The sequence below is a fragment of the Hemiscyllium ocellatum genome, chromosome 2 (assembly GCF_020745735.1).
Source record: "Hemiscyllium ocellatum isolate sHemOce1 chromosome 2, sHemOce1.pat.X.cur, whole genome shotgun sequence".
Classification (NCBI taxonomy): Eukaryota; Metazoa; Chordata; class Chondrichthyes; order Orectolobiformes; family Hemiscylliidae; genus Hemiscyllium; species Hemiscyllium ocellatum.
The window spans coordinates 120,584,474-120,610,535 of record NC_083402.1 but is presented as its reverse complement, the minus strand read 5'-3'; the positions used below and the strand labels follow the sequence as shown (position 1 = coordinate 120,610,535).

The 26,062-nt window shown below is 42.7% G+C and overlaps 1 protein-coding gene across 3 annotated transcripts in view; it reads right to left on the bottom strand.

The window, feature by feature from the left end:
• Window positions 1-26,062, bottom strand: part of tbc1d2 (TBC1 domain family, member 2) — a 79,133-nt gene that overhangs the window by 26,326 nt on the left and 26,745 nt on the right. For all 3 annotated transcript variants that reach the window (XM_060839517.1, XM_060839526.1, XM_060839507.1), the window contains 5 exons: window positions 20,790-20,925; window positions 10,932-11,071; window positions 7,149-7,336; window positions 3,292-3,675; window positions 1,901-2,011 (listed from right to left, as the gene is read on the bottom strand). In XM_060839517.1, coding sequence (XP_060695500.1) covers window positions 1,901-2,011; window positions 3,292-3,675; window positions 7,149-7,336; window positions 10,932-11,071; window positions 20,790-20,925 — 959 coding nt within the window. The remainder of the gene's footprint in view (window positions 1-1,900; window positions 2,012-3,291; window positions 3,676-7,148; window positions 7,337-10,931; window positions 11,072-20,789; window positions 20,926-26,062) is intronic.

The following is a 26,062-nucleotide window of genomic DNA, read 5'->3' as shown; positions in this document are numbered from 1 at the left end:
ATCCAGATTTTAATTGGTAAATTCGCGGCACAATTTCCTGGAGAGAAATTAAATAATCAATTTCTAAAACATAAATAAGTTTGAAAAAACTGCAGCCAAAACACTGGTTCCACTTTCTCTCCACGGATGCTGCCAGACCTGAGTTTTTCCAGCAATTTCTGGTTTCATTTTTGATTTCCAACATCTGCAATTCTTTGGTTTTTATATTCAGTTTGTAAACTGCTTGAGAAAAAAAAAGAGGTTATAGTTCTGAATTTCCTCAGCCACCCCTTATCTGCACTGAATTTCACCTTCAATAACTCTTCTCCAAAAGAAAAACTCAGCCAGTTTTCTCTGTAATTTTCTTTTAATTGAACCTACACATTCCCATCTCCCTTACCTGTCACACAACTTCCAGTCAATTGCCCCTGTCAGATTTAGTGTCAATGCTTCGAAATGTAGGATTTAGATCAAAGATAAGAAAACCTCACTTAATACCTCTCTCTCCATGTGAGAAGTCTAGAGGTTATTAAAATAAGACCATTATTAACAAATCCACTTGGAAGCTCAGGGAAAATTTCTTTACCCACAGAGTGCTGAGAATGTGGAACTCACTACCACAAGAAGTGGTTGAGGTGAGTAGTGCAGGTGCATTTGAGGGGAAACTGGATAAAATGAGGAAGGCATAAGTAGAAGAAGGACTCAGATGAAGGAAGGGTGGGAGGAAATAGGTGGGAAAAATGTGAAAAAATGTTCAAGAACAGAGAGAGACAAACTATCGATCACTCAATGTGCCATCAGGAAAATGTTAGACTCAGTTATACACGAGGTGGTCACAGGACTTTGAGAAATTCAGTTGGACAGAGCCAACATGTGAAAGAGAAACAGTCTTTGACATATTTATTAGAGCTCTTGAGGATTGAAAGCAGGGTGAGTAACAGTAAAACTTTAGATGCAGCATATTTGGATTTCCAAAAGACACTTGACACTCGATAAGAGTTCAGTGTTGGGGTGATATATTAGCATGGACAAAGGGTTGGCTAACTAACAGAAAACAGAGAGTCAGAATAAATGGGTCATTTTCACCTCGATGAACCGTAACTAATGAAGTGTCACAGAGATCAGTGCTGGGGTTTTAACTATTTTCAACTGATATCCATGACTTGGATGAAGGGACCAATAGGACTGTACCCAAATTTTCTGATGATATATAGTTAGATAGAAAAGCAAGTTGTGAGGATAGAAGAGTCTGTAAACTGACATAAGTCAACTGGACAAAAATTTGGCAGATGGAGTACAATGTGGGAAACGGAAGTTGTGCACTTTGGCAGGAAGAATTGAAAAGTAGAAGATTATTTAAATGGAGGGAGACTGCAACCTGTTGCAGTACAGGAGGATCAATGTATCATTATAAATAAATCACAAACATAGTGTGCAGATACAGGAATTAACTAAGAAGGCAAATGGAATGTTGGCTTTTATTGCTGGGAAAATGAGCATAATGGCAGGGAAGTCTTGCTATAACTGTACTGAACTTGGTGAGATTGCACCCAGTGTTACTGTGTACCGTTTTGGTCTTCTTACTTAAGGAGGGATGCACTTACACTGTAAGCATTTCAGAGACTGTTTACTAGTTCTTATAGATAAAGGTGTTGTCTTATCAGGTAAAGCAGGCTGCATCTAAGCTTATTAGAGTTTAGAAGAATCATCAGTAGGAGGTTGTCAGTGGGTGGGGGGGGTGAGGGGGTGATGGTGATGGGTTGGAGGGGAGGGTGGAGCGGATAGGTGGGAAGGACGATACACAGGTGAGGGGAGATAAGGAAATTAGTGAAGTCGACGTTGACGCCGTGTGGTTGGAGGGAGGGTCCCAAAGTGGAAGAGTTCGAAGCACAGTGTGTGTTCCATGAGCTGGGTTACTTACCTTCATTGCCAGAGCAATCTCCCGATCTGCTGTGGCCTGCCAAAGTTTGGTGACCTGGTAGATCTCGGAGTTTAAGAACTTGTTTTGTGTTTTGTAAGCTTCTTGATCATCCTGTCAAAAAAGGAAAAACCGCATCATGATTAGATTCCCTACAGTATGGAAACAGGCTCTTTTGGCCCAACAAGTCCACACCGACCCTCTGAAGAGCAACCCACCCAGACCCACTCTCCCAGCCTACATTTACCCCTGACTAAATGCACCTTTCACTACGGGCAATTTAGCATGACCAATTCACCTAGCCTGCACATCTTTGGATGGTGGGGGGAAACCGGAGCACCCGAAGGAAATCCATGCAGACACAGGGAGAATGTGCAAACTCCACACAGACAGTTGCCCAAGGTGGGAATCAAACCTGGGTCCCTGGTACTGTGAGGCAGCAGTGCTAACCACTGAGCCACCATGCCACTCCTATTCATATTGGAAACAAAACACTTCTAGAATTAACAACCATTCACATTTGATTCATTTTAAAGTGAAGTTGAAGAATTATAGCTGCAAAGTTGAACTGTAAAATTTATTTTTTTAGAAAAACACAAAATGGACTTAAAGCCATCAGACCAAGCATTGAAACAGACACTTTGACCTTGGCCTGGCTTCATTTTCATGAATTCCTGCTCAAACTGACAACCTTTCAACTAAAATTAATTTGCTCCAACCAACCTCATTAGGTAGGGGTAGAGGGAAGGGCCAGGTCACAGACGGGCTTGAGAATTGCGGAGATTGGGCTTGCACAGGGGTGTGCAGAATTGGAACAGCACAGAGTGTTTGGAGGACTGGAGGGCAGAACTAAAGTGAACATGAACATGGACTCTACCAATAATTCAAGTCACATTTGAGTTATGCACGCATCCACTTATTGGTCCACCACTGCGGACCCTGCCTCAGCCTCCTGGGGTCCAAAGCTCTGGAATCCCCTCTCTAAACATCTCCTCCTCTTTCGAGAGGCTTGTCAAAAACATACCTCTTCGACCAAGCTTTGGGTCACCTACCCTAATTGCTCCTTCAGCGCCTTGTCGTCAAATATTGGAATAATTGCTTCTGCAAAAAGGCTTTAGAATGACATGAAATGCCTGAAAATCAGGGCTAGACTTTTCTAAGGGCTGAGACAAGAAATTCATGTACAGAGGACAGACAATGTTTGGAGGTCTCTTCCAAACACAACTCAAAATCTATTGTCAACATAATGTGAAAGATTTAGTTAACCAAAGATGTTAAGGGATATGGGGCTGGTGGATCAGCCTTATGGATGGGGGTGGTTCAAAGAGTTAAGTGGCATCCTCTCTTTGCTATGTAAAGGTAAGTTTTTGTTGTCATCAGTCACATCTAGTTACCATTAAATGCACAATTCTCTCCTCTAGCTTCCTCATGGTCTCAGCGGTGACTTCGCCACACATTTCTGATGAGGAGATGTCTTCCTTGACCATCTGCTCAGAGAGTTTCAGGATGACCTCTTGCTTCGCGTTGTTCTTCTCCATCAGGAGCTGAGCGTGCTGCTTCAGCTCCTCCACCAGGTCCCTCTGCAGCCTCAGGCTCTGCTCCAGTTCCTGCTTCTCCTTCTCCAGAGCGCTGACCCGGCTCTCCAACTCCCTGACCTGCCTCACCTTGTGCCGCACCAGTTCCAGTCGGGTGGACTCGTCGGCCGAGAGGTAGGAGTTACAGGCCCTCTTCTCCTGCTGCGCTGCCTCCAGAGCTCGGTGCAAGAGCTTCACCAATTCCTGGGGACAGCAAATTCACAAAAAAAAGGTCAGCGCTCAGTTCATTTTATCATTAGAAGAGATGGCAAGGCAATTCTTCAATCCTGCCTCAAAAAGAGGGCCTGAAATGAAAGAAGACCTGACCTGAGCAGCACAATGAGAGGCAGCAATGCTAATCACTGTGCCAGAGCCAGCGACCTGGGTTCAATTCCAGCCTTAGGGCCGAAGTCAGTGTGGAGTTTGTACAATCCCTCCCACCCAGTGTCTGCGTGAGTTTGTTCTGGTTTCCTCTCAGAGTCTAAGATTATGTAGGTGAGGTGGATTGTCTATGGTAAATGCATGGTTACAGGGATAGGGTGAGGATTTGGGTCTGAGTGGGATGTTCTTCAAAGGGGATTGGGGGGGGGGGGGGGTGGCCAGTGCAGACTTGATAGCCCAAATGGCCTCTTCCTGCACTGTAGGGATTGTATGAGAGCATAGGGAATGTCTACCAAGATCATATTGGAAACAAAGGATAATGGTATTGTCCTCCATGGATCAATGATCGTTAAAAAGAGACAGAACAGAGACATTGAAAATAATGATAGAAAATAGGAGCAGGAGTAAGTTATTCAGCTCTTCAGGCCTGCTCCTTCATTCAATATGGTCATGTCTGATCATCTAACCCAGCTCCCTTTTTCTGCTTTCTCCCCATATTCTTTGATCCCTTCAGCCTCAGTAAACAGACTGAACTCCTTCTTGGCCTCAACAGCTTCCTGTGGCAGAAAATTTCAAATTCTCACCACCCACAGGGTGAGGAAACTTCTCATCATCTCAACCCTAAATGGTACACTCCTAATCCTTGGCCAACAGCTCAGAGTTCAGAACTCCCAGATAGAATGGGGAAGAAAACGTTTCTCTAGGGAAGAAAAAGTTAATCAACACCCAGAGGTCACCGATTTAAAATAATTGATAAAAATAAAGTTATTGGGGGGGGGGGAAGAAAGGAGAAAAATGTTTTTTTTTTACAGATTTGCTCTTTTTAAAGATTTGTAGCTATCCTAAAGCATGGTGGAATCAAATTCCACAATAATCTGCTGACAGGTAGTTTAACACGTACTGGAAGAAAGTTAGCTTCCAGGGTTATATGAGGAAGGGGATTGAGGTGCGAAACGGAACAAGTTTCCAAAAAGTGATCAGACAGGTCAAGTAGCCTCCCATGCTTTGTTGATGATTTTAACATCACCCCACAGCCACCCTAGAACCGGTTTATCCTGGTTAAAAAAAAAATGCAGGCATGTATTACAAGGTGCATTGTAAATGAGTACAAAACAATGTTTTCTTAAAAACAGTTTGATTATTGGGATGAGGAAATTAATCAGCTTTAGCTGGTCATCCTAAAGAAGTGGCACTTGAGCAATGCAATCGAACAAGGGTTTGTTACACCCTCAAGGATGGGTGAGGGGGGAGTGATGGAAAATGGTGGCGGAGTGACAGTGCCCATCGATTTGTAATTCAGAGGAGCAAGCTAATGGTTTGAGGACAAAGGTTCAAATCCCACAAGGGAGTTTAAACCCAATTAATAAAAATCGAGAGCAAGAGCAAGTCTCAGTAATGGCAGCTATGAACCTGTCATTGATTATTATTGAAAACATGTTCACTGATACCCATTAGGGAAGGTAATCTACTATTCTCAACTAATATGATTCCAGACTCACTGTAATGTAGTTGATTCTGAAACGGCCTAATACTCCAATTCACTCAACAAATACTATCCACACCCCGTGGAAGGAAAGTAAAATAACCAACACAAACAGAAATTGTTACAGAAACTCAGCAGGCCAGGCAACATCTGTGGAGAGAGAAACAGCATTAATATTTCAAGTCCAGTTACCATTGTTCAAGGACTCCTCTGATGTGGCTGATAGATTTTTTAATGAGTAAAGGAATCAAGGGTTATGGGGAGAAGGCAGGAAAGTGGGATCCCCCAATCTGCGTCACCTTTGATTGCAGCTAACTTTCTGATGACAGGGTACAGTGATTGTGGGGAAGAAAGCAGAATCAGCTGAAATCATATGAGGACATGAGGATAAGGAGCAGGAGTAGGCCATTTGGTCTTTGGAGCCTGCTCTAACATTCGATAAGACCAAAGCTGATCTGGTTGTAGTCTCAATTCCACATTCTCTGCTGAACTCTCCCCAACCCATCTTACCTCCACCCCCACATACTCCACAAAGTTTCACTCCTCCAACACCCCTGCCCTCAATTACCCTCCAATCCCTTAACCATCGACCTCAGCCTGGTCATGTTCGATGATCCATGCTCAACTGGTCTCAGAGTAAGAATTCCACAGACTAATCGTATCGGAGAGGAAAATAAAACCTTTTCACCGCAATGTAAAATGGGCATCATCTGATTTTTAAAACCGTCCCCTCATTGTAGCCTCCCCCACAAGGGGAAATATGCTCTCAATACCCACCCTGTCAAGTCCCCACAGAATCTTCTGTATCAGTAAAGTCACTTCTCATCCTTCTCACCTCCCATGATAGAGCCCTGCTCAATCATTCCTCATAAAACCTCAAATAACCAAATAACTTTCTCTGAACTGCTTCAAATGCAAACAAATTATTTCTTAAGTAAGATGATCAAAACTCCTGCCATGGGTTTAGCAATTAGTCGGTTACCATCAAAAAAAAATCATGAGAGCTGTTCAGCTAATTATGAGGACGTTGACTTTATTAGCGAACAGAGGAGCAAAGGATCACTGTTGAGCAATGGATTAAGGCTTGTTGTAAAAATACCACACTTAACCAGTCTGGCCTATGACGGATTCCAGTCCTGTATTACATGGCTGATATCAGTGGGTGACAGTTGGTGGAGTAAGTCCCCATTCTTGAGGCTTGACCACAAAGCTTAGCTGACATTTCCAATGCTGTATCGAGGGAACATTGTTTGATGTCTAAAGACAGAGTATTTGACAGAGTCCCTGACAACACACTCAGGAGGATGTGGAAGATTGAAGGGCCAATTTTTGGGACAAGTGTTAATTTATTCCTCTGTGTCCTGAGATCAATATAATCAATCATCAGCATGCAAGCAGCACACAGTCATTAACTCATTCCATTTTGTAGAACTTGCTGACAGCAAATTGGTGCCACATTTCCTTCATTCCAAAGTAAATACACTTAAAAAAAATGAAGAAAATGTATAGAAATATATATAAAAATGTATAGAAGAAAGTATAAATGTAAGTTTTTTTAAAATTTTAATACCTTTAAGATACTATCCAAACCTATCCAAAGTGAAGAGGTCAAAAAATATCGCAAGGCTATGGGGAAATGACAGGGGAGTGGGACAAACTGGGTGGCTCTTCAAAGAAGCTTCCTTCTAAGTTATACCATTCAATCTTTCTAGTATACTTTACTAGAAATTTATGAGAACAATTTATGCTGGTTTTCAGCAACCTTGTGGAAAATGATCCCAATACTAGAGTTAATGCAAATAGATCGCCTTACCCTCTGTGCATTAAGCTCGTTAGTGAGTTTCAAGATGTCATTGTCTAAGCTCATGGTTTTGTCTGGGTTATTCCCATCCTGCTGTGAAGGCAACGTTGTATTGTTGATTCGATTGGTCAGCAATTTCACACTGCTCCTAGGACTCTTCCGAAATGGAGTTTTCTGCTCTTCCTCCTGCGAATCCTTAACTAAAAAGAGACAAACACGGGCCAATTACACCCTACTATACACACAGCAATAGCCTTTTATTAAAATCATTTGGACCCACATCTGTGGGATAAGTCCGTGAGAGCACAGTTCCAACGTCTGTTTCATGTAATTGGGGAATTGTAACCTTCATCCTCAGTGGTGACTAAATTTAAAACCACCATCAGTGGATTGACCTTCATTTAAAGAAAATCAGGAATTTTTCCATATATTTTATCAAGTATCTCTGTATTTATGGGATCAAACAGCACAGAGGAAGGCGATTCAGCCCTCAGTCGTTATGCTGGCTCTTTGAAAGAGCTCCTATGCCTGGAAACTATTCCATTTCATATATCCATCCAATTCCCTGTCAAAAACTTTTAAACCTACTTCTATCTTCTTTTAGGCAGCTCATTCTAGGTGTATTAACTCTCCTCATTGCATCTATGGCTACACTGTCAAGCCAAGGGTCTATAGTCCTTTAGATCGGCCCATCCCAGGCCAAAGGAGCAAGATTCTGCCCTCTGGGTCAGAAGATTGATAGACCTCTGTCTGACTGTATTGAGGGTGCGCTGCAAGGTTGGAGGCACTGCATTTCGGGAGAGATTTTAAGTGCCTGCCTGCCCTCTTAGACAGACAATCATAAAAGACTCTGCAGCATTATTCAAAGAAAGAACAGATATTTAAGCCAATACTCAACAAATATTGTGACAAATTTATAACTCAGCTGCCTGTGGGAGCTTGCCTGTGTATTGGTGGCCATGTTTCTTATACTGTCATACTTCAGTTAGAAAGAACTTTGGATTATCTGGGGGTTGTGAACAGATCTATATACATGGTAGTTCTTTTCTTTCTCTTCTAGTCTAAAACAATAAGAGTGATGACTGCAAGGAGAAAGATGAAGTCCTCCTTAATGTCAATTATGTGTGAACTGTGACAATGAGTCCCTTTATTAACTCCAATGCAGATTCTCCAGCATGGAACCATAGGAGCCATTAAACAAACCTACAGTTAACAGGAATACTCAGTTTACCTTTATACACTCGATAACAAAGAGAATTACGGCAAAACATTGAAAAATGAGCATAATTTCAAATGAAAACCACCACTTACTAAACGAGGTGGAATTCAAACTTTAGCTTTCAAATAGAGAATTTTGGCTGGAAAGTTTCCTAAATATTTCAGAAAGGCTTGGAGATCTGCCTGAACATGCCAAACTAATCTTTTATAATAAATCTAAATCCCTTATTTGCTCAATGCTAATCCTTGGCTCCTCTTTTCCAACATGGAATGGATTTGCTAAAGTTGCTAATCAACAAATCACCCATAAGGAAAGACCAGAGGAACTAGCACATTTCAGAGCAACAGCAGTGCACACTTCCGCTTGCTGGTATAACAGAGTAACATAAAAGATAATGATCATCAAGGTTATGAGAAGACCACAGAGATCTACGTACCACAGCTCTGCTCCAGCATCAGATTTCCTACCACACTGAAAAGACGAAGAACACATTCTGAAGCTAGATATCTCTGCACTTCAGACTCAAACCCAAGGACCAGATCTCCTCCAAAGAAAACGCAAGGGAGGATATTGAAGAAGTATGGTCAACTTTCAAATTAAAAGCCTTGGAAGTTGCCAAAGATGTCTTGAGAACATGAAAGAGACTACTGGAACCAATCAAATTAAGGAAACTCTAAATTTCTAAATGGCTGGAAAACTGAAATTCATCTGCTGGAGGCAGACGCAATGGAATCACTCCAGGAGAATGTGCATGTGCCCCCCCCCCCCCCCCAAAGGCTACGTATGTGTTCTCACTGATACAAGGAATCTTTCCTGATCAGACATTGAAATTATTGAAGATTGCTGGGTTGAGCACTTAAGGTGTGCGTTTAATATAGCATTTGTCAATGACTATCACTATGTATATGGTCTGCAAATGGATCACAATCGGTTTCTGGAAAGTGATTGAGGACAATGGGCTAACCATCAACTTAAGGAAGACAGAGACACTCCATCTACCATCAAATTCTAACTATAGCACATCTACCAGAAGTATCAATAACACAACCCTGAAAATGGTAGATAACTCAAAAACAATTAGAAATGTCTGCACCATCAATGAATTACCAGGTGAAGCTCCATATTAGCTTGTTTTTCAAAAGATTGGAAGGAAAGGAGGTATCAAACTTGCAACCACACTAGTTTTGTGCAAAGCTGCTCTCCTGGGAGGAAACAAACATGTGAAGCAGCTCAGCAGATTCTCCAGGAGATGCATACGGAACATCAAGGACAACAAGTGGGAGGACAAACTGGCCAACACTGAGATACTTCAAAGAACAAAAATATCTGGAGAACTTATAAGCAGAGACCAGCTCCAATACAGTAATGTATATGATCACAAACAAAATCTTCAAGGCAGTCACAATTTCACAATGTAAAGAATAAAAAGTTCTGTTGTTAATCACTATTGTGCAACAACCAGATTAGTGTAAATATATCGGAGGAATCTGCTACCCACATCTCATCTGAAAAAATGTGACTCCAGACTCATTTGCAATATTGGTGGTTCTTGATTGCCTTCTTGAATGTCCTAGCAAGACACTAAATAATTTTCCATTGCACACCCCTAATTGCCCTTCAGAAGGTCAACATTTCGAAGCATTGCTATCTGTATTGTGTAGGCACAACTAGAGTGCTGTTAGAAAGTGATTTCCAGGGTTTTGACCAGAGATGATACAGAAGCAGCGACATATTTCCAAGTCAGAATGAAGTATGGCTTGAAGGAGAACTTACAGGTGATGGTGTTCCCTCATCCAAAGTTCTTCTCCTTGGAGGTAGTAGATGTCATGAGATTGGGACATGTTGTCGATGAGTTACTGGAGTGCACCTTGAATGTAGCACACTGCTTCCATTTGATGTCCACAGATGGGGTGCCAATTAAGCATGTGACTTTGTCCTGCATGGTGTTGAGCTTCCTGAGTATTGTTGGAGGCATCATCAGTTAGAAAAGTGTGGAGAATGTCACATTGTACTCCTAATATCTGCCTTGTAGATTCTGGGGAGTCAGGTCATCAGTTATTCGCCTGCCACAGACAGCTCATTACCACTGTTCAAGAGCAATGAATGTTGTCCCGTGCCAATGATTCTCATTATACAACAGCAAAATAAATTAGTTTAATGATCTCCTTGGTTGTGGCGGTGGGGGTGGGGGTCAAAATTTAAACAAAGGCAAGCAATTCAGTACATAAATAGGCTCTCTAAAGCAGAATTTGCAGAAGTTGCATCAGAAAACCTTGATCCCATAGAGTCCAATGTTCCTCTGATCCTAGTGCTGGATCTATCCTCACAGGCCTTATCAAAAGCAGCAGTGAAACATCGTTCTCAACTCGGTACTTTCCAGGTATGTTCTTTCCAAAAGTCACATTACTTCCAATCTGCACCCACTATGATTCAGGAAAAACCCAAATAAAAGGTAGATAAATCAATAAGTGGCAAATCACTATAGTTCACTGAGGTGAGGAGTACAGATGCTTTTGGAAATGCAAGCAGGTTAGTTTTTGATTGTTATCTGGATGTATTAAACGTTGTAGCCCTACCTGGTATATCTCCTTCCTTGTTCTGGGATACATCTTGTCCAGTCTCATTTGGTCCCTTATTAATTTCTTCAAAACAGGTCTTACTTTCTCTTAATGACTTGCTTCTGGAGAACTGAAACACAGTTTTAGAACCGAGATTCCTGTTTGGGGGAAAATGAACAAATAATAACCAAATTAACAAAGTTAGAGTGGTGACTCGATTAAGCAAATCTTTGATTTTGAAAAACAGTGCACACTATATCCAACATCAAGCAAATATGAAGAATTACAAATCCAGCATGAAATGATTCGTATCTTACCATCTGTCAATGTCTTGCATTGTCTAAACAAATTGTTAAGTCATAGAACCATTTGTGATCTGTATGCATGTTGTAAGATCCCTTTTTGATAATTCTGCCCAAATGTAGAATGCTTCAAATTCCCAAGTCCAAGGTCAGTGCATGCATTCTATTGACATTAAAATCGCTTAGGGACTTTCCACTTGAAATTGAAGATGCCAAACCATAAACACAGATAATGTAGCCGAAGAACAAGTCATTTGGCTTAACTAGTTCATGCTGCAGCTAAGTCTCCTCCTTCCCACTTTAACTCATCAAATCAGTACATCCTTATTCCTTTCTGTTTCACGTGTTCTTCTTGCGGCCCCTTAAATGCATCTGTGCTATTTACCTCAAGGACTTCCTGTGGTAGTGAGTTCCATATTCTCACCACTCTCCAGATAAAGTTTTTTTCCCCTAATTCCCTACTAGTGATTTACTAGTGACTGGAATGGACCCACAATGGCCTTGGATCACTTCAGGTTGGGTGAAAAGAAATAAAGCAATAAAGTTTCCCATTTCAACCCTGAGTGAGAGAATAGCTTACTGAACAATTATGTGTGCATACCCTAGGAAACAATAGTATGGGATAATATTGTAAGAATTTGTAATCCTGAGACACAAATGTGAATTGCATTACAGCAATTAGGGAACTATATTTACGGAAATCATCTAACTTGTTATCTAAAGTCCATTTTGGTTCACAAATTTCTTGGAGGGAAGGAAATCTGCCACCCTTAGCTGGTCCAACCTATAGCTAAGTCCTGATCCATTGTCATTGTTTGCTAGCTGCCATCTGCACTGGTCTAACAATCCACTCATTGTCAGAAGGAGCTTTAGCACCACCTTGTGAAGGGCAATGAGGAAATGCCAGCATTATGCACATCCTTTGAATGCAGAGTCAGCTTATCTGATCTGGACTGTACCTCACATAATTGACTGGTAATTGCTGATGTCACAATCCATTGGAGTAATGGGCAGCCAATGCAAACATCTGAAACACCACCCACTGCTCAGGAGGTGCCCAGGATGGGTGATGAAGTTGACAAAATTCATCATGGGAGCAAAATCTCCCATGGGAGCCTGGGACAGTATATCAAGCAGGCAAACCAGACAGAAAATTTGGGGAAATGCCAAAAAAAAAGCAGCTTTTTGGAGAAAATGAAATGAATCAGAATTGCCAATTCCACTGACAGTTGCTGTGAGCAGCAGCCTCTGCTTCCGAACTTCAGGCAGCTTCATGGTTTGCTGGTGGGCTTCAATGAAAACTGAAGGAGTTTATTTTTTTAAAAGCCCACTGAAATACTACAAAGCTGTTTGAAGGTCATCAGCAGCAGTTCCCACTCAATGCAACTGTCAGTGGGATTGGCTATTAGAGTCATAGAGATGTACAGCACGAAAACACACCCTTCGGTCCAACTCGTCCATGCTGATCAGAAATCCTAACCGATTCTAGTGCCATTTGCCAGCACTTGGCCCATATCACTCCAAACCCTTCCTATTCATATATCCATCTAGATGCCTTTGAAATGTTGCAATTATACCAGCCTCCACCACTTCCTCTGGCAGCTCATTCCATAAGGTTGCCCCTTAGGTCCCTTTCTATCTTTCTCCTCTCAACCTAAACCTATGCCCTCTAGTTCTAGAGTCCCCCACCCAAGGGAAAATACTTTCTCTATTTATCCTATCTATGCCCCTCATGATTTTGTAAACCTCTAGAAAGGTCACCCTTCAGCCTCCGACACTCCCAGGAAAACAGCCACAGGCTATTCAGCCTCTTCAATAGCCCAAGTCCTCCAACCCCGACAACATGCTTGTAAATCTTTTCTGAACCCTTTCATGTTTCACAACATCCTTCCAATAGGAAGGAGACCAGAATTGCATGCAATATTCCAACAGTGGCCTAATCAACATCCTATATATCTGCAACATGACCTCCCAATTCCTGTATTCAATACTGTGACCAAAAAAGAAAAGCCAAATGCCTTCTTCACTATCCTATCTACCTGCGACTCTTCTTTCAAGGAACTATGAACCTGCACTCCAAGGTGTCTTTATTCAGCAATACTTCCTGGGACCTTACCATTAAGTGTATAGATCCTGCTCAGATTTGGTTTTCCAAAATGCAGCACCTCACATTTATCTAAATTAAACTCCATCTGCCACTCCTCAGCCCAATGGCCCATTTGACCAAGATCCTGTGGTACTCTGTGGTAACCTTCTTTACTGTCCACTACACCTCCAATTTTACAAATTCTTACAATATTATCCATACTATTGTTTCCTTTGTTCACATCCAAAAATCATTTATATAAATGAAGAAAAGTAGTGGACCCAGCACTGATCCTTGTGGCACTCCAATGATCACAGGCCTCCAGTCTGAAAAGCAACCCTCCTCCACCACCACCCTCTGTCTTCTACCTTCAAGCAAATTCTAAAGAACAATGAAAATTTACAGCCCAGAAACAGGCCCTTCAGCCCTCCAAACCTGAGCCGATCCAAATCCATCGTCTAAACCAATCGCCCAATTCTTAAGTGTCCATATCCCTCTGCTCCCCATCTACTCATGCATCTGTATCCAAATGGCTAGTTCTCCCTGTAATCCAGGACATCTAACCTTGCTAACCAGTCTCCCATGGGAAACCTTGTCAAATACCTTAATGAAGTCAATATAGATCCCATCAATCACTCTGCCCTTATCAATCCTCCTTGTTACTTCTTCAAAAAAAACTCAATCAAGTTTGTGAGACACACATTTTTCCCCACACACAAAACTATGTTGTCTATCCCTAATCAGTGCTTGCCTTTGCAAATACATGATAATCCTGTCCCTTAGGATTCTCTCTAACAACTTGCCCACCACAGATGTCAGGCTCACTGGTTTACAGTTCCAAGGTTTGTCCTTTCCACCTTTCCTAAATAGTGGTACCATGTCAGCCAGCCTCCAGTCTTCCAGCATCTCACCTGTGACTATCAACAATACAAATATCTCAGCAACGGGCCCAGCAATCACTTCCTTACCTTCCCACAGAGTTCTACAGTGCACCTAATCAGGGCCTGGGGATTTATTCACTTTTACGCAATTCAAGGTATCCAGCACCTGCTCCTCTGTAATGTGGACATTTTTCAAGATGTCACCATCTATTTCCCCACATTCCATATCTTCCATGTCTTTCTCCATAGTAAATACTGATGCAAAATACTGGTTTAGTATCCACCCATCTCTTGCAGCTCCACACAAAGGCCGCCTTGCTGATCTTTGAGGGGCCCTATTTTCTCCCTAGCTATCCTTTTGTCCTTAATATATTTGTAAAAACCCTTTGGAGTCTCCTTAACTATTCGCCAAAGTTATCTTATGTGTCCTTTTTGCCCTCCTGATTTCCCTCTTAAGTATACCTCTACTGCCTTTATACTGTTCTAAGGATTCACTCGATCTCCCCATCTATACCTAACTTATGCTTCCTTCTTTTTCTTAACCAAAACCTCAATTTCTTTAGTCATCCAGCATTCCCTATACCTACCAGCCTTGCCTTTCACCCTAACAGGAATATACTTTCTTTGGAGTCTCATTATTTCACTTCTGGAGCTTCCCATTTTCCAGCCATTCCTTTACCTGCGAACATCTGCCCCTATTTAGCTTTTGAAAGTTCTTGCCTAAAACTGTCAAAATTAGCCTTCCTCCAATTTAGAACGTCAACGTTTAGATCTGGTCTATCCTTTTCCATCACTACTTTAAAACTAATAGAATTATGGCCGCTGGCCCCAAAGTGCTCCCTCACTGACACCTCAGTCACCTGCCCTGCCATATTTCCCGAGAGTAGGTCAGGTTTTGCACCTTCTCTAGTAGGTACATTCACATACTGAATCAGAAAATTGTCTTGTACACTTAACAAATTCCTCTCCATTTAAACTTAATACTTCCTCTCCTTTACACTATGGCCGTCCCAGTCTATGTTTGGAGTGTTAAAATCCCCAACCATAACCACCCTATTATTCTTACAGATAACTGAAATCTCTTTACCAATTTGTTTCTCAATTTCCCATGACTATTGGGAGGGGTCTGTAATACAATCCCAATAAGGTGATCATCCCTTTCTTATTTCTCAGTTCCAGCAAAATAAATTCCCTGGTTGTATTCCCAGGAATATCTTCCCTAAGTACAGCCATAATGCTATCCCTTATCAAAAACACTATCCTCTCTTGCCCCCTTTCTATCCTTCCTATAGCATTTGTATCCTGGAAAGTTGGGCTACCAGTCCTGCCCATCTCTGAGCCATGTCTCTGCAATTGCCAACGATATCCCAGTCCCATATTCCTAATCATGCCCTGAGTTTATCTGCTTTACCTCTTAGGCCTCTTGCATTGAAGTAAATGCAGTTTAATTTATTAGTCCTATCTTGTTCTCTACTTTGTTCCTTCCTGCCCTGACTGCTTGACTTGCTCCCTTTCCCAAATGTACCAGTCTCAGATTGATCTCTTTCCTCACTATCTCCCTGGGTCCCATACAGATTTTACTACGTTCAAGGATCTCCTTTTTAAATTCCTGACTAACTTTCTATATTCCCTGTACAGAATCTCATCATTTTCCCTTCCTATGTTGTTGGTTCCAACATGTACAATGACCTCCTGCTGGTCCCTGTCCCCTTTAAAAACATTCTGCACCCTCTGTGAGGCATCCTTGATCCTGGTACCTGGGAGGCAGGACAACATTCTGATTTTTCGCTGCTGGCCGTAGAAACATCTGTCTGTGCCTCTGATTAGAGATTCCCCTATCACAGTCAGTCGCTTGTAACCCGATGTACCCCTCATTACATTAGGGCCTGTCATGATACCAGAAACTTGGCTGTTCATGCTACATTCCTCCGACAGTCCATCACCTCCCGCAATATCCAAAATACCATACATATTTGAAGTGGGGATAGCCACAAAAGACTTCTAAATTACCTGCCTACCTCTCCTACCTTTCCTGGAGTTAACCCATCTATCTGACTGCATCTACACTTTTTTCCTTTCCTATAATTGTGATCAATCATACCCCCTTGCTCTTGTAAACTCCTCACTGCCTCTTACTGTCGCTCCAACCGATCTATTCGATCTGATAGGATTTGCAACCAAAGACACTTGCTGCAGACACAACCATCATTAGCATGTAAACTTTCCCTAAACTCCCACATCCCTCTACTAAATGCCATCTTTGCTCCTTCACAATCTACAGACCCAGAAAATAGCACCATCTTATTGCTGTTAAAAAAAAGTGTTCCAGGCTAACTTAAATATTTATGGTTTATACTTTTAAAACTTAGAGTAAAAAATGAGGTCTGCAGATGCTGGAGATCACAGCTGAAAATGTGTTGCTGGTCAAAGCACAGCAGGCCAGGCAGCATCTCAGGAATAGGGAATTCGACGTTTCGAGCATAAGCCCTCCCTACCTTTTATCTTAGCCTGCTTGGCTACTCTCTCTCATTCCTGATGAAGGGCTTATGCTCGAAACGTCGAATTCCCTATTCCTGAGATGCTGCCTGGCCTGCTGTGCTTTGACCAGCAACACATTTTCAACTTTTAAAACTTAACCAAGAGACAGATCTCACTATAACATGCAAACAAGAAAGAACCCACTCTACTCACTACTGTAGACTTAGTGCAAGGCTATACATAACAACTATTCACTTGTCTGTTCCTGTGCTGTGAGCTCTCCCACACAGGTTCCTCTAAGGTCAGTTGTGAATTTCACTATTTGCTAAGTTTTCCTAGATGCACTTCAATGTGCGGAGATACATGAATTCAAACAGCAAGGCAGTAACTGTGCAGATTCACTATTGTGTCAGTTAGCAGTTTGGGTTTCTTTTTCTCTCTCTCTCTCCTGCACTGACCACGTGCCACATATTGTCAAGATTAGAGTGGTGCTGGAAAAGCACAGCAGGTCAGGCAGCATCCGAGGAGCAGGAAAATTGACCGTTTCAGGCAAAAACCCTTCACTAGGAATGAAGCTGGGAGTTTTGGGGTTGGAGAGATAAATGGGGGGGCGGGGGTGGGGGGGCTGGGGAGAAGTGCAATAGGTGGATGGAGGTGGAAATAAAAGTGATAGGTCAGAGGGGAGGGTGGAGTGGATAAGTGGGAAGGAAAATTGACAGGTGGGACAGGTCATGAGGATGGTGCAGAGCTGGAAGGTTAGAACTGGGGTGAGGTTGTGGGGGGGGGGGGGGGTGGGGAATGAGGAAACTGAAGTCCACATTGATGCCACGGGGTTGGAGGGTCCCGAGGTGGAAGGTGAGGCGTTCTTCTTCCAGGCGTCGGGTAGTGAGGGAGTGGCGATGGAGGAGGTCCTGGACCTGCATGTCCTCGGCAGAGTGGGAGGGAGAGTTGAAATGTTCAGCCACAGGGCGGTGTGGTTGATTGGTGCGGATGTGCCGGAGATGTTCTCTATAGCGCTCTGCAAGAAGACATCCAGTCTCCCCAATGTAGAGGAGACTGCATCGGGAGCAACGGATACAATAAATTAAATGTGTGGAAGTGCAGGTGAAATTTTAATGGATGTGGAAGGCTCCTTTGGGGCCTTGGATGGAGTTGAGGGGGGAGGTGTGGGTGCAGGTTTTGCAATTCCTGTGGTGGCAGGGGAAGGTGCCAGGAGGAGAGGGTGGGTTGTTGGGGGGCGTAGACCTGACCAGGTAGTCACGGAGGGAATGGTCTTTGTGGCAAGCGGATAGGGGTGGGGAGGGAAATATATCCCTGGTGGTGGGGTCTGTTTGAAGGTGGTGGAAATGTTGGCGGATGATGTGATTTATGCAGAGGTTGGTAGGGTGGAAGGTGAGGACCGGGGAGGGGGGGGGGGGTTGCTCTGTCCTTGTTGAGGTTAGAGGGGTGGGGTTTGAGGGCGGAGGTGTGGGACGTGGATGAGATGTGTTGTAGGGCATCTTCAACCATGTGGGAAGGGAAATTGTGGTCTTTAAAGGAGGCGGCCATCTGGTGGTGTGTTCTGTGGTGGAACTGGTCCTCCTGGGAGCAGATGTGGCGGAAGGGGAGGAATTGGGAATACTGGATAGCATTTTCACAGAAGGTAGGGTGGGAGGAGGTGTAATCCAGGTAGCTGTGGGAGTCAGTGGGTTTGTACAAAAATGTTAGTGTTGAGTTGGTCATCGTTGATGGAGATGGAATGACCCACTCCGCCCTCCCACTCTGCCGAAGACATGCAGGTCCTGAGCCTCGGTCATTGCCACTCCCTCACCACCTGATGCCTGGAGGAAGAACGCCTTATCTTCCATCTCGGAACCCTCCAACCCCAGGGCATCAATGTGGACTTCACCAGTTTCCTCATTTCCCCTCCTCCCACCTTACCCCAGTTCCAACCTTCCAGCTCAGCACCATCCTCATGACCTGTCCTTCTTCCTTCCCACCTATCTGCTCCAGCCTCCTCTCTGACCTATCACCATTACCCCCACCTCCATCCACCTATTGCACTCTTAGCTACCTTCTCCCCAGCCCCACCCCCTCCCATTTCTCTCTCCAGCCCCAAGGCTCCCAGCCTCGTTCCTGATGAAGGGCTTTTGCCCGAAATGGTTGATTTTCCTGCTCCTCGGATTCTGCCTGACCTGCTGTGTTTTTCCAGCACCACTCTAATCTTGACTGTAATGTCCAACATCTGCAAGTATGCTGCCTATTGTCCATCCTTTTTTAAAGTGCTATTGTTTTGACTTTTTCTAATTTTAAGTCAGCTAATGAGCCATGAAGGTACCTAAAGGACTTGGCCACTCTCAGCAACTCCACTTTCTATTTTTCCAAATAATGACAACTGTCAATCAAACTGACAAGTTGCCCTGCCTAAGGTCTGACTGTAATGTTGTGATTGGAGGAGCAGTGAGTGCAGAAGCCTTGGAGCTGCTTTTCCAATCACAGACTCTAACTCTGCCAGTCAGAGATTCTGTATCAGGAAGAGCAGTACAAGCCACAGAGAGAGAACCTGTGATTGGAGGGACAGCAAGTGCACAAGTGACAGATTCTGTGATTGAAACAGAAGCTCTCCTCTGCCCATGCGCCATTTCTCCAATCACCACTTAGGCTGGTCCCAGGAGATTTTAGCTTGTTCTCTCCTGTTGAGTAGTTATTGATAGCAGTGGCTAAAGCTAGGACTTCGATATCTCACTCTCATTCCCTCCCGCTCCTGAGGAACATTATCTTTCTTATGCAATAGTCCCATGGTCTGAGAGCTATCAAGCACTCAGTCTTGAAGTGGGTGCTTTTCTGAATATTAAACAAATTCTCCAGGTGGTCCAAACGTTTAACAGCTCCTCCACTGTGTTCCTTTGAACATTCAATTATCAAACAATTCTCCATGACTTTAATCATTGTTCTCATTAATATTTAGGTTCAGCTTTCTCCTTGTTCTGTTAATATTAGTAAAAAAAATTTAGATTATGATTGGGACTAAAGTAAAACCAAAGGCATTATTCACATAAGGTGTGTTTAAACTACTTTTACAGTCTGCTAGCCCCATCAGTTTAGAGGATTTGCATGTTGCAAATTAGCAGCATAAATATAATTAAAAGTGGCTCCAAAATCTGAATCTATAAACATGCTCCACCTAGTTTCAAGTTTATCTAATTTAACCCTCTCCATTTCATTGCTGCTGAGTGGTTCTCTTTATTGAGCTATTCTGCAGATGATAGTCTTTCATTATAAATACAGCATGCTCTGCCTATTGTTACTCAAGGAACCTTTTGTTTTTTCTGTATGCAGGTGTGTCTGTGTCCATGTGTATGCTTGTTTGTTAATGCAGCATCCCTGATGAATTAAAAAAAAGTTCACATGGCCATTGTGAGGACAGAAAGGGGGGCTAGAGGGGACAGGGAATGCAAGACTGAAAACTCCCCCCAAGCACAATACACTTTCACCAATCCTAGAAATGCCAAATTAGATAGCACAGAACAAAGTTATTTTTGTGGCTCATTGCACCTTATCTGACTCTTTAACAGAGCTGCCAAATTTGTCCCATTCCACAACACCCCTTTTCCCAGAGTCCTGACAACATTTCTCAATGCAGAACAATGCTCAGTGGGTTAGCAGTGCTGCCACACAGCACCAGGGACATAGGTTCAATTCCACCCCCAGGTGACTGTCTGTGTGGAGTTTGCACATTCTCCCTGTATCTGTGTGGAGCTTGCTCATTCTCCCCATGTCTACATGGGTTTTCTGTGGGTGCTGTGGTTTGTTCCCACGCTCCGAAGATGCGCAAGTTAGGTGGATTGGCCATTCTAAATTGCCCTGTAGTGTCCAGGGATGTGCAGGTTAGGAATGATTAGGGTTACAGAGATAGGTTAGCAGGGTTCATCTGACTGGGATACTCTTCGGAGGGTGGTTATGGACCTGGTGGTGTGAGTGGCCTGCTTCCACACTGCAGGTTCTATGATCAAATATGTGTCCGACACCTTTTGTAAGTTACTGTTCAATCTTCTTCCACCATCCTGTCAGGTAACATACTCCAGACCATAACCCTCTGCACATCCTACACAGCCCTGCTGAAAAGTACTGTGATGTCAAAAACACTTACTGGATTTCTGTTCCCAGATGTTTGAGAGAGATGTTGTGCAAGGTAGTGGGCTGCAGGGGGGCTGGGAGAGAAGCTGCTTCCACTCCGACAAGACCAGTAGGTGTTTTCACGGGATCCATGAACTCATCTGTTTCCTCTGAAGAAAATGAGAATTCTTTTTAACCACCCTCATTAAAAATGCATGAAAAAGTGACTCACTTCTCATCCGTGCTGATCATTTCCAAATTTATGCTTTCGAAACTCAATTGTCTGTTCCCACTTTTTCCAAGCAAGGTTTTTCATTCGCTATTCCAAATGCCAAGCCAGACAAATTTTATAGGCTTTCATACTTAGAAGTAATGATTTCAAAACTTTGTACAGTCCACAATCAGTCTATTTTTGTTAATGTGTGCTCATAAGGAACAATGTTACTTAGAATTACAAAGATTTACAGAATAGAAACAGGCTGTTCAACAGTAAGCCAAACCACTAGCCCTAAGCAGCTCTTTATGATGTACCACATTTAAAAAGTTTGCATAAACATTCAATAACATACACAGTCAGTAGGGAAATTGACTGTTGGTCTTTATTTGAAATAGAATGGGATAAAAATTTGGGGGGGGGGTCTCTTGCTAAAATTATACAAAGCACGAATCAGACCACATCTGGAATATCTGAACAGTTTTGAACCCCTAACCTAAAGAAAGACGTACTGGCATCAGAGGCAGTCCAGAGAAAGTTCACTAGATCGTTTGCAGATGTGGAGGAGAGAACGCAGATTCGGCTTGTAGTCATTGGAATTTAGAAGAATGAGATGTGATTTTGTTGATAAGGGTAAATGTTTTAGGGACTTGGCAGGGTAAGTGCAGAAAGATTGTTTGCCCTTGTGGGAGAGGCTAAGACCAGAGGACATAATCTCAGAATAAGGGAGTCAATGCTTAAGGCAGAGATAAGGAGGAAATTCTTCTCTCAGAGGGTAGTGAATCTGTAGCATTCTTTATGACATAAAAGCTGGGTCACTAAATATATTCAAGGCTGAGGCAGACAGGTATTTTCATCAGTAAAGCAATCAAGGGTTATGGCAATAGACAAGAATGTGGAGTTGAGGATCATCAGATAAGCCGATATCTCTTGGGATGACATAGCAGTCTCAATGGCTGAATGGACTGCTTCAGTTCCTATTCCTTATGGTCAAGCCTCCTCACATCTTTTGTCATTTAAATTTATCATAACCATCTATTATCTTCTCTTTCATGTGCTTCCCTCATTTCCCCTTAAATGTCTTGATACTATTCACTTCAATCACTCACTATGCTAATGGAGTTCTTTATATTCTCACTACTCACTGGACAAAGAACCTTCTTATTAATTATCTCTTGGAGACTATTTTATATTGATGGCCTCTGGTCCTGATCTTTCCCACAGAGGAAACAGCCTGTCTGTATCCACTCTATAAAATCCCTTTAGAATTTTAAGACCTCCATTTGGTCACTCCTCAGCTTTCTGTTTTCAAGAAAGGAGACCCAGCTTGTTCATCCTTTCATGATACCTACCCATGCAGTGCTTCAACCATGTATCTCTTTTCAGCAATGTTTATGTTCTGTACTACTAATCAAGTATTTGTAACTTTTCAGTAGACCCTTTTCATAATATGACAACCAATACATTATGCAGTAATTTATTTGCAGGTTAAAAACAATGACTGCAGATGCTGGAAATCAGATTCTGGATTAGTGGTGCTGGAAGGGCACAGCAGTTCAGGCAGCATCCGAGGAGCAATAAAATCGACGTTTCGGGCAAGTCCAACTAAAATTCAATGCAGGTTTAGCATAAGAGTTACTTTTCCATTCTATCCCTGCAGAAGAAATAAAACCCAACACTAAGTTTGCTTTTTATTTCACGCACAGCATGACCTTTTATTGATCTCCTGTACTCAGATCTCCTTTATTTGTCCATCTCACCTAGACTGGGAACTTGAAGATATTAGTGACATCTCTCCTCTTCCTACTAACTGTAATGCTTCACAATCATTGTGATGAATTTCATTGGCAGACTGCTTACACATTCTGCAAAATTTATATATTTCTTCCAGCCCTCCTCAGTATTGACTATTCCCTCTGTTTGTTATCATGCGTAAATGTAGAAGTGGTGACATGGACACTTGAGGATGCTAAAGACATTGTTGTGTGTATTAGCACTGGTAATACTGCTTGGTTCACTGTGGGTACCATTTGTGAACAAGTGCATACAGGAGTCTTTCTTGGTTTGCACAGCCAATAAGTTATTATTGCATAATATTTAAATCCCTGAAACACAAAATTCAGCACAATAGGTGCTTAGGAACCCATATCTGAAGTCACCATTTCCATGTGACCGGTGCATGCAGTGAGATCTCACAAGCAGTAGTATAATCATCACACAGAGTCATAGAGATGTACAGCATGGAAACAGACCCTTCGGTCTAAGCCATCCATGCCGATCAGATATCCCAACCCAATCTAGTCCCACCTGCCAGCACCTGGCCCATATCCTGCCAAACCTTTCCTATTCATATACTCATCCAAATGCCTCTTCAATGTTGCAATTGTACCAGCCTCCACCACTTCTGACAGCTCATTCCATACAAGTACCACCCTCTGCGTGAAAAAGTTGCCCCTTAGGTCTCTTTTACATCTTTCCCCTCTCACCCTAAACCTATGCCCTCTAGTTCTGGACTCCCCGACCCCAGGGAAAAGACTTTGCCTATTTACACTATCTATGCCCCTCGTAGTTTTGTAAACTTCTATAAAGGTCACCCCTCAGCCTCCAATGCTCCAGGGAAAACAGCCCCAGCCTGTTCAGCCTCTCCCTGTAGCTCAAATCCTCCAACCCTGGCAACATCCTTGTGAATCTGTTCTGAACCCTTTCAAGTTTCACAACATTTTTCTGATAGGAAGGAGATCAGAATTGCATGCAATATTCCAACAGCGGCCTAACCAATGTCCTGTACAACCACAACATGACCTCTCAACTCCTGTACTCTGATCAATAAAGAAAAGCATATCAAACACCTTCACTATCCTATCTACCTGCAACTCCATTTTCAAGAAGCTATGATGGAGAAATTTTGACCACAGCATCATGTACTTATTCAATATAATGGCCATGAGGTCAACTGAATCCACTTGGCGGAGTAGCCAAGGCATTTAAAAGGCAGCACACCTGACAATGCAGCATTCTGTCAGTGTGACAATGCGAGTGTCAGATTAGATTTTGTGGTCAGATATCTGAAACGGAACTTGAACTCATCTTCCTACTCAGGCAAAGACCACTATCTAGTGAGCCGTGGCAAGCAGTGTCCTGACATACAGAAATTATCCAGCATAATAATACAAAAATGCAAGCTAGAAACAGAAAACATGCATTTTAATTTATAAAGATTGAATTATCTTGAATCAAACATATGTAACAACAATAAACAGTTTGCCAACAATGTTTAGCACTGAAAGGATACCACATTGCAGATTAATTTACCACATGTCCAAACATATAGTTTAGTACCTCAGTTCTGCTTCACTCTTCTCCTGATAATCAACAGTTCTGAATTTGTTTTTAGACAGTTGCTGTTCCCTTTCTTTGTATTAAAAAAACTGCTTAATTTAGATTTAAAAAGAAAAACAAGAAAATATTCTATTGCGAAAATGAGTCCACCAAATAGATGGTGCAAGAAAAACTAAAGGAAGGAATAATACTATTTGATTGCCATCTCAACAATCTACAAGTCACAATATTTTCATGGTAAAATTGCTGAAAAGTGGCCACTGCACAATGTTTAAACAAGCTCCAGTTTAACATGGGTTAGAATCCATTGCATTGTACAGCACTACCCTTTTTGCTGACTGCAATTGATTCAGAATAGATCCATAAACTCAAAACTAGCACCCTTGAGGCACTATGGACCATCAATAACAGCAAAAATGCATTCAACTGCAATCTGTAACCTCAGATCAGCATATTATTTGCTCTGCCATTATCAAGCTAGGGGACCAACTCTGATTCGATAAGGATCAGCAGATGGCACACCTAGAATATGACATGCCAACAATTGGATGTGCAAAACAGGACTGCATCCGTGCTAAACAGTAGAAGCATCTTATTATGGCCACAACCAACAAATCTGACCTTCAGTCTTGCCACATTCGGTCCTGAATAGTTGTGGGCAATCTAATATTTAACTAGAGGAGGAAGCTCCACAAATGTTCCTATCCTTAATAATGCAGAAACTGGCATGTTACTGAAACAGTCAAAGCTGAAGCTTGTGTTTCCACCTTCAGCTAGAAATACCATGTGTATGATTCATCAAGGCTTCCACCCATGATCCTCAGCATCATGCCTGCTGGTCTTCAACCAATTAGGTTCATTGTGCATGAAGTAAAAAAAAAGGCTGAAGACACTGCATTCCACAAATGTTACAGTCCCTGACAATATTCTGGCAATTGTACAAAAGACTTGTGCTCCAGAACTAGCCAAGTCTCTCTTTAAGCTATGTGACTGCAACTACAACACAAGCATATACTTGACCATGTGGAAAGTTACCCAGGTATGTTTATATACAAAAGGCAGGATAATCCAACTTGGCCAAACATTCATCGACAAGGCTATCATGTGACACTTGAACAGTATTATCCTGCTCACCAATGCCCAACTTGGTCCGCTTAGCTCCAGATCCCAGTTTGAACCTTAGTTCAAACATGGACAAAAGGACTGAGTTCCAGCATTGAGGTGAGAATGTTAAATGCTGCTTTGATGACAAACATAGTCAGAGTGTTGCCTCAAGGAGGAGACAGTAAGGATTGCAGATGCTGGAGATCAGAATCAAAAAGTGTGATGCTGGAAAAACATAGCTGGCCAGGCAGCAACTGAGGAGCAGGAGGATTGACATTGAGCAGGAGATTTTCATCAGGAATGTGGGAGGTAGGGGACAGCGGTGCTGAGTGATAAATGGGAGGGGTAGGGTAGCTAGGAATGTGATAGGTAAATGAAGGTGGGGGTGATTGTGACAGGTTGAAGTGGAGGGTGGAGTGGAGAAGTGGGAAGGAAGATGGACAGGTAGGACAGATCAAGAGGCTGGTGCCGATTTGGAGGGTTGGATGTGGGATAAGGTGGGTTGGGGAAGATGGAGAGATGAGGAAACTGGTGAAGTTGATGTTGATGCTGTGTGGTTGGAGGGTCCCAAGTTGGAGGATGAGGTGTTCTTCCTCCAGGCGTCAGGGTGGCTCAGATTTGGCGGTAGAGGTGGCCCAGGACTTGCATGT